Source organism: Acomys russatus, chromosome 19 (genome assembly GCF_903995435.1).
Source record: "Acomys russatus chromosome 19, mAcoRus1.1, whole genome shotgun sequence".
Classification (NCBI taxonomy): domain Eukaryota; kingdom Metazoa; phylum Chordata; class Mammalia; order Rodentia; family Muridae; genus Acomys; species Acomys russatus.
Genome location: NC_067155.1, coordinates 18425232 through 18437673, shown reverse-complemented (window position 1 = coordinate 18437673; position 12442 = coordinate 18425232). Strand labels below are relative to the sequence as shown.

At 55.7% G+C, this 12442-nt stretch overlaps 1 protein-coding gene across 1 annotated transcript; it reads left to right on the top strand.

Annotated features, from left to right (window-relative positions):
- The first annotated feature begins 126 nt into the window (after nucleotides 1-126).
- Nucleotides 127-11175, top strand: Eif3k (eukaryotic translation initiation factor 3 subunit K). The gene is made up of 8 exons (XM_051162750.1): nucleotides 127-255; nucleotides 2362-2460; nucleotides 5692-5812; nucleotides 6419-6493; nucleotides 7224-7290; nucleotides 7808-7885; nucleotides 9654-9779; nucleotides 11111-11175. Exons 1-8 carry the CDS (start codon nucleotides 197-199, stop codon nucleotides 11140-11142), a joined length of 657 nt encoding a protein of 218 aa, XP_051018707.1. The 5' UTR covers nucleotides 127-196; the 3' UTR covers nucleotides 11143-11175.
- Nucleotides 11176-12442: the final 1267 nt, after the last annotated feature.

The window sequence follows — 12442 nt, the reverse complement described above, 5'->3', positions numbered from 1 at the left end:
TGCTGGGGAAAGAGATCACGCGGCAGCCGGAAAACCGGGCGGATGCCGGAAGCGGGTTTCCTATTGCTTTCCTGGCGCGAGGGCGTGACGTAGTTTCCACTTCCTTCGCGTCCTTTTCTTTCCTTCCGGCCCTGGGGAAGTGCACACGGAGCCTGGTGTTCGACTCCCGCCGGGGCTGCGGAAGACGACAGTGATCATGGCGATGTTTGAGCAGATGAGAGCGAACGTGGGCAAGTTGCTGAAGGGTATCGACAGGTCTGAGCTCAGCTGGAGGGCGCGCTCAGGCCAGGCGGGGTGGGGAAGACGGGGAAGCCAGGCAGGGCTGGCCAGGGCTCGACGCTCACCCAGGGGTGGAGTTTCTCCGAGTTTCTCTCCGTTGCTCCCTCAACCTTCCCTTTCCCGCCGCCTCTGACTCTCAGTGTCTCCTTAGTGTCATCCTTCTCCGCTCTTCTGGTCAGGTCAAACATCCAACGTAGTAATGTTCGCTGGTGTCTACCTCGGCTGGTGGGAACCGGGGGTGATGGAGACAGCCGCCAGCCCTGCTGCCCTGCACCCATGCCCCCCGTGCGACAGCCGCTGTCAACAGATAGTGACAGCAAGGGGTGGGGGGCGGCAGTCAGGCCAGGGCAAGGGGTGGTGGGGGTGGTGGTGGGGGGCAGTCAGGCCAGGGCAAGGGGTGGTGGTGGTGGGGGGCAGTCAGGCCAGGGCAAGGAGCGGCGGGGGTGGTGGTGGGGGCAGTCAGGCCAGGGCAAGGGGTGGTGGTGGTGGGGGGCAGTCAGGCCAGGGCAAGGAGCGGCGGGGGTGGTGTTGGGGGCAGTCAGGCCAGGGCAAGGGGTGGTGGGGGTGGGGGGCAGTCAGGCCAGGGCAAGGGGTGGTGGGGGGTGGTGGTGGGGGCAGTCAGGCCAGGGCAAGGAGGGGCGGGGGTGGTGTTGGGGGCAGTCAGGCCAGGGCAAAGGGGTGGTGGGGGTGGGGGGCAGTCAGGCCAGGGCAAGGGGTGGTGGGGGGTGGTGGTGGGGGCAGTCAGGCCAGGGCAAGGAGGGGTGGGGGTGGTGTTGGGGTCAGTCAGGCCAGGGCAAGGAGGGGCGGGGTTGGTGGTGGGGGGCAGTCAGGCCAGGGCAAGGGGTGGCGGGGGTGGTGTTGGGGGCAGTCAGGCCAGGGCAAGGAGGGGTGGGGGTGGTGTTGGGGGCAGTCAGGCCAGGGCAAGGAGGGGCGGGGGTGGTGGTGGGGGGCAGTCAGGCCAGGGCAAGGGGCGGCGGGGGTGGTGGTGGGGGCAGTCAGGCCAGGGCAAGGAGGGGCGGGGGTGGTGGTGGGGGCAGTCAGGCCAGGGCAAGGGGGTTGGGGGGTGGGGTGGTGGTGGGGCAGTCAGGGCCAGGGCAAGGGGTGGCGGGGGTGGTGGTGGGGGGCAGTCAGGCCAGGGCAAGGGGTGGTGGGGGTGGTGGTGGGGGCAGTCAGGCCAGGGCAAGGGGTGGTGGGGGTGGTGTTGGGGGCAGTCAGGCCAGGGCAAGGAGGGGCGGGGGTGGTGGTGGGGGGCAGTCAGGCCAGGGCAAGGGGCGGTGGGGGTGGTGTTGGGGGCAGTCAGGCCAGGGCAAGGGGCGGCGGGGGTGGTGGTGGGGGGCAGTCAGGCCAGGGCAAGGGGCGGTGGGGGTGGTGTTGGGGGCAGTCAGGCCAGGGCAAGCCACTTACTGGTCTAGGCAGGTGGAGGATGGGACTGGGTCAGAGCTGGATCCAGGAGATGGTGGTGGATGTACAGGAAAAAGGCACAAAAAACGGGCAGCAGAGACTGGCAGAGGTTGGAGGCATCCTAGACGCATGACCCGGGGCTTTCGGTAGGTTTGAGTTTTGAGCGCGGTTTCTGGAGATTGTACAGTTGGTCAGCTATCTAAAGGTAGGTCCAGGAGGCAGGCGGATCGCTGTGAGTTCGAGGCCAGCCTGGTCTACAAAGTGAGTCCAGGATGGCCAAGGCTACACAGAGAAACCCTGTCTTGGAAAAACAAAACAAAACAAAAAGGTAGGTCCAGTGGGGAGGGGGAGGAGGACTAGCTTTATTTATTCCCAAGATCGAGTGGATGTCGACTTATTAAAAGAGATATTAAGAGGAGGAATACCCCCTTGGGCCAGATTTAAAGCTGTCGGAAGAGAGTGATTTCAGGTTAACATTACGGTGTCTTGTTGGGCCCATAATGGGACTGGCCTTTGTTCTTGGCATCGCTCTGTTTACCCAATCTGTCTGTCTGTGTTGCTGTCTCCCTCTTTCCTTTGAGACAGGTTTTCACTGTATAGCCCAGTCTCAACCCTGCAATCCTCCTGCCTCGGCACGCACCTCCACGCCTGCCAGTTTACTTCGTCTTGGTTCCCTTCCAGGTATAACCCAGAGAACTTGGCTACCCTGGAGCGGTATGTGGAGACACAGGCCAAGGAAAACGCCTATGACCTGGAGGCCAACCTAGCCGTCCTGAAACTGTGAGTGCCCGCCCCCCTCCCTGCCCTCGCCCAGCAGCTAGCCAGCGGGGTGCGGAGACGCTGCAGGATGTGGCTTCTCCGTGGTGCGCAGGCTAGGAAGCCGAGAAGGTCAGGGCAGGGTTTTTTGTTGTGTTTTGCCTTTGACTTCAAAACATACTAAGCAGTTCTGTTGCTTGACGCATTGCCGTGAACAAATCTTTTTCTCGCTCACATGCCCGGCCCCATCAAACCCCCAGCTTAGGTAACAAGCACCGTTGAGCCCTCATGGCTTGCCTTTGGGTCCTTGGGTCCACATCAGCTGCTTGCACACCTGCTTGCCTCCAGATCAGCTTAGCTCAGCCGTGCTTGCTTTCAGCTCCGCTGAAACCGTGCAGCACAGGGCCTTCTGCACCAGGCATCTTCCTCTTGGGGCTGGCTAATGCGGCCTTCCTTTGTTCTTTATTTTCATGTGTGTAGGAGGAGTAAGTGTGTGCCTGTGCGTGTGGAGGCTTTTTATTCCTTGAGTTGGGGGGGGGGTGCCTCATGAATCCCAGAAGTCACCAACACAGCTAGTCTATGCTAACCAGCTTGTTTGTGTGTGTGTGTGTGTGTGTGTGTTTTTTTTTTATTTAATTTTAATTTATGTATGTTGGTGTGAGGGTGTCAGGTCTTGGAGTTACAGGCAGTTGTGAGCAGCCATGTGGTTGCTGGGAGTTGAACCCGGGTCCTTTGGAAGAACAGGTAGTGCTCTTAACCACTGAGCCATCTCTCCAGCCCGTAACCAGCTTGTTCTTGGGGTTCCCTTGTTTCTACTTTCAGAGACTGGAATCCCAGCCAGGCTGCCATGCCTACCTGGCATAAATATTTGCTTTATTCCTTTTTGTTGGTGGTAGTGTTTTTGTTGTTGTTTCAAGACAGGGTTTCTCTGTGTACCCTTGGCTGTCCTGGACTCACTTTGTAGACCAGGCTGGCCTAGAACTCACAGCGATCCCCTCCCTGCCTCTGCCTCCCAAGTGCTGGGCACGCAACTGCTTTATTCCTTTTAATTCGTTCTTGCTTTATGAGTGAGGGTAAGCATGGAGGTCCAAGGACAGCTTGGAGAGGTCAATTTTTGCTTTCTACCTGTTTTGTTTTGCTCTTTGACACAGGGTCTCTACATATCCCTGGCTGTCCTGGACTTGTTTTGTAAGGAAAACTGGTCTCCAGCTCACAGAGATCCACCTGCTTCTCTTTGCTTCATGAGCACTGGAGTTAAAGGCGTGCCCTTGCCCAGCATTTGGGAGGCAAAGGCAGGCGGATCGCTGTGAGTTCGAGGCCAGCCTGGTCTACAAAGCGAGTGCAGGACAGCCAGGGCTACACAGAGAAACACTGTCTCGAAATCCCCCCCCCCCCCCCCACGAGTCCAGGATGGCCAAGGCTACATAGAGAAACCCTGCCTCGAAAAAAACCAAAAAAAAAAAAATCCCCCCGCCCCCAAAAGAAGGAGCGTGCCCTCCACCTCTTTCAGTTCCGGCCTCTGAAGGCTAACTGGCCTACATACTTCTAGAAGATTTTTTTCTTTCTTTCTCCCCCCTCCCCCAAGACTGGGTTTCTCTGTGTAGGAAGATTCTATTTTCTATCTCACTGTTTATAAGTCCTGAGATTGAACTTGAGTCACTGAGGGATTTACACAGCAAGAGTTTTGACTGGCGGAGCCATCTCTCCCATCCCTTTTCTGTTTTTGGTTTTGGTTTTTTTAAGGAAGGGTCCTGTCGCTCTCACTGGCTTTGAACCTGCTATCAAGATGACTTTGAACTCTTCTTCTTCCCTGGGACTGTGAGCGGATGCCACCAGGCTTAGCTTCCCCCTAGACCTGCCCTGTATTTTACTGTATCGCTGAGGCTGGCCTTACACTCCTGGGGTTCTCCTGCCTCAGGCTTGCACTGCTGTGATCATAGGCGTGGGCTAGCACACCTAGCCGTCCTCCTATACTTTCTCGACACACTACCAGCTGTAGAACTTAGTTTTGCTGTTTTGGTTTGAATTGGGGGGTCTCTCACTATCAGTTGTTGGTTCTACAACTTTTTTTTCTTGGTTTTTTTTTTTTTTTTAAATTTTTAATTTATGTGCATTGGTGTAGGGGTGTCAAATCTTGGAGTTACAGACAGTTGTGAGCTGCCATGTGGGTGCTAGGAATCGAACCCGGGTCCTCTAGAAGAGCAGGCGGTGCTCTTAACCACTGAGCCAACTCTCCAGCCCCAACTTTTTTTTCTTAAAGACTTATTTATTATGCATACAGTGCTCTGCCTGCATGTTCCCCTGCAGGCCAGAAGAGGGCACCAGATCTCGTTATAGATGGTTGTGAGCCACCATGTGGGCTCTGGAAATTGAACCCTGGTCCTCTGGAAGAGCAGACTCTTAACTGCTGAGCCATCTCTCCAGCCCCCCAGAACTTGTTATGTAGACCAGGCTGGCCTTGAACTCACAGAGGTTCACCTGCCTCTGCCTCTGCTGTTAGTATGTACCAGTTTATGTAGCCTTAGCTTTCATGTCTTTAAAATGGAGACGTCACAGCCCGGCTAAAGAGCCTTGACTCCCACTCCAAAATGCCGCTTCTGTTTGTGTTCCTTTGAGAGTTACGTGGCTGGGTCCACCCTGTTGTGTGGCTGTGAACATTACCTGCCCCCCTGGTCCAGAGCAGGGAAGGAAGTTAGTTACATAAACAATGCAGTTGGGGCCCTGGAGAATGGCTCAGCAGTTAAGGGCACTGACCGCTCGTCCAGAGGACCCGGTTCAAACCCCAGCACCCACATGGCAGCTCACAACTGTCTGTTACTTCAGGATCTGACACTTTGCCGTAGACATACATGCAGGCAAAACACCAATACACATAAAGTAAAGGTAAATAAGGGAACTGGAGAGACGGCTCAGCCATTAAGAGCACTGCCTACTCTTCCAGAGGTCCTGAGTTCAATTCCCAGCAACCACATGGCTCCTCACCACCATCTGTAATGTGAACTAGTGCCCTCTTCTGGCATGCAGCAGAGCACTGTATACATAATAAATAAATAAGTCTAAAAAAGTAAAATAAGCCAGGCGTGATGGCACATGCCCTTAATTCCAGCACTCGGGAGGCAGAGGCAGGAGGATCGCTGTGAGTTTGAGGCCAGCCTGGTCTACAAAGTGAGTCCAGGACAGCCAAGGCTACACAGAGAATCCCTGTCTTGAAAAACAAAAATGTACCATTGCTGTGTCTCCGACTGTCCTCCTCAGGTACCAGTTCAACCCAGCCTTCTTTCAGACCACAGTCACCGCGCAGATCCTACTGAAGGCCCTCACCAACCTGCCCCACACCGACTTCACTCTGTGCAAGTGCATGATTGACCAGGCACACGTATCCTTCCAGCGGCGCGGCGTGGAGGAGGGCTGGGAAGCAGGCCCTGGTGGGGTGTCTGTGCACGCCTGGGATGGGGCGGGGGTGGGTGGGCGGGGCTGCTGCCTGTCCTGGCATCAGCTGGATGCTGGCCAGCCTCGGGTGCTGTGAGGTACTGCTGTGTCTCAGGAGTGTATATCAATGTCAAATTCAACTTGTGGCAGTTCTCCACACCCCCTTTGGGTTCCAGGGTTGCAGTCACGGTGTCTGCCCCAAGTGTTTGCCCGTGCTGGACCATCGTGCTGCCTCAGAATTTTTCATTTATTCCTATTGCTGTGTTTATTTTGAGGCAGACTCTTGCTGTATGACCCTGGCCGGCCTGGGACTTGCCATGTTAGCCCAGGCTGCGCCTGAACTCAGAGATGCTCTGCCTCCCAAGTGATGTCAAAGTGTTGCCCAAGCCCTCATCGATGTGAGGCGAGAAGGCAAGGGCCGTACTACCGAGCCTTGTCCCCATGCTGATAACCAGTTCTTGCGGGGAGAGGATGAGCAGCGGCGGAGGGGTGAAGAGGGTGGGGCTAGACCCACTGGTTCCTCTGCTGTTTCTTTAACGCCTCCTGACGGCAGCAAGAAGAGCGGCCCATCCGACAGATCCTGTACCTCGGTGACCTGCTGGAGACCTGCCACTTCCAAGCCTTCTGGGTAATGTCCTCTGGCTCCATGCTGGCTGGAGTGCTTGTCTAGCACGTGGGAGCCCCTGGCCACCATCCCCACCCAGCACTTCATAGAGCAAGGCATGTCAGCACAGGCCTGTAATGGCAGAGCGTGGGGAGGAGCATCAGAACAGCACAGAGAGGCCAGCCTGCGCCGTATGAGCACCTGTCTCAAGCAAGCAAAAGCAGCGGTGTCTGCTGGGTAATGGGCCCTGCCCTCACTTACTCTCTCACATAGAGCCAGGACTGAGCGAACACGTGGCGCAGGCTGACCCCGTCCCATTGCCCGGTGTCTTCAGTTCAAAACAAACCCTCTCTCATCTGTCTGAGCACGCTGCCTACCCAGCCTTGACATGGGCAGCCACCCAGGGCAAGGCTGTGCTGGGCGGGAGGCCCCGGCCTGAGACGTCAGAGCCCCAGGCCAGGGCCCACCTCACAGGGTTCTGTGAGAGCCTGCACCCAGGTTGGTCGCTCCTGCTATGTAGCTGAGGCTAGCCTTGAGCTCCTGACCCTGCTTCTGTCTCGGTACTTGCAGCGTCGCTGCCACAGCCAGCAGTAGGTTTGCTTGCGTGTTTGGTTTTGAGGTGGCTGTGCTGTTCGCCAGGCTGACCTGGAGCCCGAGATCCTCCTGCCTCGGCCTCCAGAGCGTCTGTGCGCTTGCTGAGAGCACTGGCGGTAACCCTGCTAGTGTTAATTCCGTGTCATTGTCCCTTGTGCAGCAAGCCCTGGATGAGAACATGGACCTGCTGGAAGGCATAACTGGCTTTGAAGACTCTGTCCGAAAATGTGAGTCCTTCTCAGTCCTCCTGAGCCTGGGTTCCTGAGGGGCCAGGGAGGGCGGCAGTGGCAGAGGGTCCTGAGAGATGGCCTCTTGTCACCATTCTAGAGATGGTGGGACCCGGGAGAAGGGAGCCTAAAAATGAGGCAGGCTTAAGTCTCATGCAATAGCCAATTTTATTTAGAGCATCAGGCAATTTACATTTTGAAAGTTAAGCAGGATCTATGAGCAAAGTTCACACAGTTCAAGCCATATCCAGTCACAAGGATAAAGTGTGCTTGGAAACGCTTTTTGAATAAAGAAAGGAAGCCGCTGTGTGTAATCTGAAGCAAGCCCTTTCCTATTTACGTACCTGGGAGGGGCAGGAAAGCACATTCCAAGACCAAACCCGAGTTTAGAAGGAACCGGAACAGGCCACAAGCCTCTTCCGGGTTCCTTGTAGTCTTCTCACAAGCATTCAGAGTTGTCACACAGCCTGGCGCCTGTGCCCGCCGCCCCTGACAGTCTTCGTTTTGGCTTCTGCAGTTATCTGCCACGTGGTGGGCATCACGTACCAGCGTATCGACCGCTGGCTGCTGGCGGAGGTGCTTGGAGATCTGACCGGTGGGTGAGGCCTGGTGCCGAGTACATCTGTCTGAGAGGCACGGGGGGTGGGGCCCAGGGCCGCAGCTCAGAGAAGCCCGGCATGATGCTTCCAGGCCATTCTCTGGTCCAGAGACTGGGTAAAGGTTTGGGATAGCGTGCTGCCCTCTGCGTGTCCTGTGAGTCCAAGGCCAGCCAGGGCTACGTAGCGAGATGCTTCCCCAAAGACGTTGCTGCCCTCACCAGGTGTGGTGGTGTCTACCTGTAACCCCAACAATACGATGCAGGAGGATTGTCTGGTGTTCCAGGCCAGCCTGGGCTATCACCTAGGACTGCACCAACCAGTTCCTGAGTTGAGTGACTGGGTCAGACAGTGGTCCTGATGCTGATCCTCGTAGTGAACACAAGAGCTCGGCCCTTTTATCTTTTTGTTATGAGACAGGGTTTTTCTGTATAGCTCTGGCTATCCTGGAAGCTCATTCTGTAGACCAGGCTGGCCCAGAACTCGCAGCGATCCGCCTGTCTCTGCCTCCCGAGTGCTGGGATTAAAGGCGTGTGCCACCGTCCAGCTTAAGAGCTCAGGCCTTTTTCATAGATGGAGCACAGTGGAAGTGGTGGGTGTTTGCATCTTGAAGTAGCTGATACTGCACAGGGCAGAGGCTGCTTTAGAGGGACAGCATTTGTTAGGGCCCCCGTGCCTTGAGGTGGGCACCCCGAAAGGAAAGCAGGTACTGCTTCCCTGCCTATTGTGTGCTGAGGACCCAGAGCAGCATGACTGGGTGAGAAGGCAGGCTTCCTTCCCGTCCTGTGGGGCGCTTGGGAGGACTGTGGTGATCTGTAGTGATCCTGAAGGCTCTAAGGGGGTTGGCCTTGGTCACAATGATGTCCTTAAAGGGTCCCTCCAAACAGGGGCTGGACAGATCGCTCAGTGGTTAAGAGCACTGTCTGTTCTTCCAAAGGGCCTGAGTTCAATTCCCAGGCTGTAATAATCTGATGCCCTCTCCTGGCCTGCAGGTGTATAGGGCAGAGCAATGTATACATAGTAATAAATAAATCCTTAAAAAAAATAAAGTCCCTCCAAATAGAAAATGTTGACATATTTGAGCTTGCAAAAAGAAACAGGGCGGGGCTGGAGAGATGGCTCAGTGGTTAAGAGCTCTGCCTGCTCTTCCAAAAGACCTGGGTTCAATTCCCAGCACCCACATGGTAGCTCACAACTGTCTGTAATCCAAGATCTGACACTTTCACACTAATGCACATAGATTAAAATTAAAAATAAAAATGTTGAAAAGAAAGAAAAAGAAACAGGGCAGCTGGTAAGAGGGTCTAGTGGGTGGGAGCTACCCTAGCACCCATGGTGGGCAGTTCACAAGCTCCAAGGAGTTCAGCACACTCTCTGGCCCTGAGAGACCTGTGTACATTCACACTTGCACACACACACAGGAAGGTTGTTTAAAAGAAATAGAAAGGGGGCTGGAGAGATGGCTCAGAGGTTAAGAGCACTGACTGCGCTTCCAGAGGTCCTGAGTTCAATTCCCAGTAACCGCATGGTGGCTCACAACCATCTATAATGTATACATAAATAAATCTTAAAAAAAAAAAAAAAAAAACCCACTCTATAATCCCCAGTGCCCACCTACATGGTACTGGGCTACATGAAATTCCCCTTCAGAAACCCTATGTGAATAGGATAGAGGCCAATGGCGCCCTCTGGTGGCCACGTGGGGAACGCGCCCCAGAGGGCCGGCTTTGCCCTGGAGCCCTGATTGCCCTGCCATGTGGCCTGCAGACAGCCAGCTGAAGGCGTGGATGAGCAAGTACGGCTGGAGCGCCGACGAGTCCGGGCAGATCTTCATCTGCAGCCAGGAGGAGAGCATTAAGCCCAAGAACATCGTGGAGAAGATCGACTTTGACAGTGAGTGGCCTGGGGCCGCGGGACATGGCGCCCTCGGCAGAGCCGCGTGAGGGGGCTGAGATTGTGTGCACCGCACCGTTGGCTGCCGGGCGGCCTGCCCTGCTCTGAGGCCTCCCCTGGCTTGCTCGCTGTCTTTGGTTTGGGTTGGGTTTTAAGAGGGTTTCCCTGTGTAGCTCTGGCAATCCTATAGGCCAGGCTGGCCTTGAACGCAGAGATCTGTCTCCTCTCCTTCCCCAGTGCTGGGGTCCCACCCCACCCTTTCTAGGTCTTTCTGGGACTCAGTGTCCTGTGCCTGCTGGGCCCAGGGCTGCCTTAGGCCCGAGGCGCTGCTCCTGCTTCCCAGCCTCCTGGGCCAGGTAGCCTTGCTGCTCTGTGCCTCCTTTGTCACCTCAAAAGGCAAGCCTCCCGTTCCTCATGAGTCATCCGGGAGCTGACAGAAATGTCGTGGCGCCTGTCTCCTATCGTGTAGGGCGCTCAGCCAAGGGCACAGAGCTCAGTCAGTGTGGGTGACAGCAGCCAACGTCATACCTTGAGTAAACAGACTTACCCAAAAAGAGCAAAAGGCAGGTGCGGTGGCAAGTGACTTTAGTCTCAGGAGGCGGGAGGTTCAGGGCCAGCCTGGGTTACCATGTAAGCTACTGCCTTTAAGTAGTAACTAAGTACATTTAGCTAGGTGCCTGCACCACCCTTCTGTCCGTCTGAGCAAATGTCACAAAGGGAGGAAGGACAGGGCCAGGCTTCCTCCTGGGTCTCCTCATTCTCCCAACTGTGGCTCTAGTGAGTGACCCAGCCAGGGTGAGCATCAGTGAGCGGTGTCACTTCCACTGGGCACCCTGACCTGTACAGGCCGCGTTCACCATGTTTGGGTCTCAGCGTCCATTGGCAGCTCGGTCTGCACTGCAGGGAGCTAGGACAGGGCGAACTGCGCACAGTGCTTGGTACTAGACGTGTGTTCCAGCGCTTGGCTTGGCCCTGTGATCCTGTACGGTAGACCCTGTATGCAGATGGGGAACTAAGGCGATGAGCTAGTAAGTGACAGATCCAAGACCTCCAAATGCCTTTGTGCTGACCGACCTGGCCCTGAAGGGTGTGTGGCTCCTTGGGAGTGGCTCTGCCCCCCACCCCAACACATTTACCATTTTATAGCCGGGTGGTGGTGGCGCAAGCCTTTAATGCCAGCACTCAGGAGGCAGAGGCAGGTGCGTCTCTGTGAGTTCCAGGCCAGCCTGGCCTACAAAAATGAATCCAGAATAGCCAAGGCTACACAGAGGAACCCTGTCTCAAAAAAACAAAAGGAAACTAAATTTATAATGTTCTCTCCTTCTCAACAGGTGTGTCCAGCATCATGGCCTCCTCCCAGTAACTGTGTGCATTTAATAAAGCTGTGCTCACTCCACCCTGTTGTCCCCCGCCTCTGTCCTCAGAAACCCAGCTTGTGCCCCAGCTGGGTCCTTCCCTCTCGGGTGTCCCCCGTGTCACTTCCTCCTTTGCCCCACCCTGCCGCCTCTCCCTGCCCTCCTTCCTGACCTGTGAGTCACCGCAAATGAGGTAGGCAGAGGGAAGTGAATGACCTGGAGAGCTGCCGCCCTGGGGCCCTGGGCTCTTGGAGAATGGAGAGCAGGCTTTGTGTCCATGACAAGTCACCCTGCTTCTGAGCATCTGTGTCCTTATATGGCAAAGAGTACGGAGCCCAGCTGGGTGGCGCACGCCTTTCACCCCAGCACTCGGGAGGCAGAGGCAGGTGGATGGATGAGAATTCGAGGCCAGCCTGGTCTACAAAGCACATCCAGGATAGCCAAGGCTACACAGAGGAACACACACACACACACACACACACACACACGGAGAGAGAAAGGCATCTCCTTAGGTAGCAGGGGTGGCTTCTGGTGAGCTTAGGGCTGGGAGCAGCAGCACTTGGAAGGTGCAGCCAGGGAGGTCAGAAGTAACAAGTTACCTTTAGCTGCGTCAGACTCTCTCTTTCAAAGGGGGGGGGGGAGGGGGAAGTTCAGTCCGTAAACTCAACTGAATTAAAAAGATGTGGTGCCTTATGCTTTTTACCCGCCAGCACTTGGGAGCCTGAGACAGGAGGCTCCCTGTGTCTCTGACCCAATTGGTGAGCTCCCAAGTTAAGGGAGGGACCCTGATTTAACTGGGGCCACAGCTGTAGTTGACGTGGGTTCAGTCCCTGGCATCACAAGGAACACAGCTTTATTAATTCCAGTCTTTGGGAGGCTGACCCCCATGTGCCCGTGTGTGCACACACGTCACACTCGACTCGAAGTCCCTCTATCGGCCCCTTTGCCTGATCCAAAACTGGAGTCACCAAGGAAACAGACCAGGAAGCAAGCCGGAGCCATCATGCCTTTTAGACTGAAGATCCCTCACCAGGGTTGTTGGCTGGCCTTTACGGTAGGATTGGAAAGGTTACCAGACTGCCCGCCGAGTCAGCTACCTAGTTCTTGTCACACCCAAAGCATTACAGGAATTCTGACCAAGTGACCTTGAGCAGTTTGAACAGTTGATTTCTGTGTATGCAGGGACAGGGGTGACATGAGTGGAGATAAAAGTGACCCAGTAGATGTTCATCCCGGGCCACTCCCACCTCCACTGGGCCCTGCTCCGTTGTCCTCACACCTGGGAAAGGACTGCTCGCCTGCGGAACC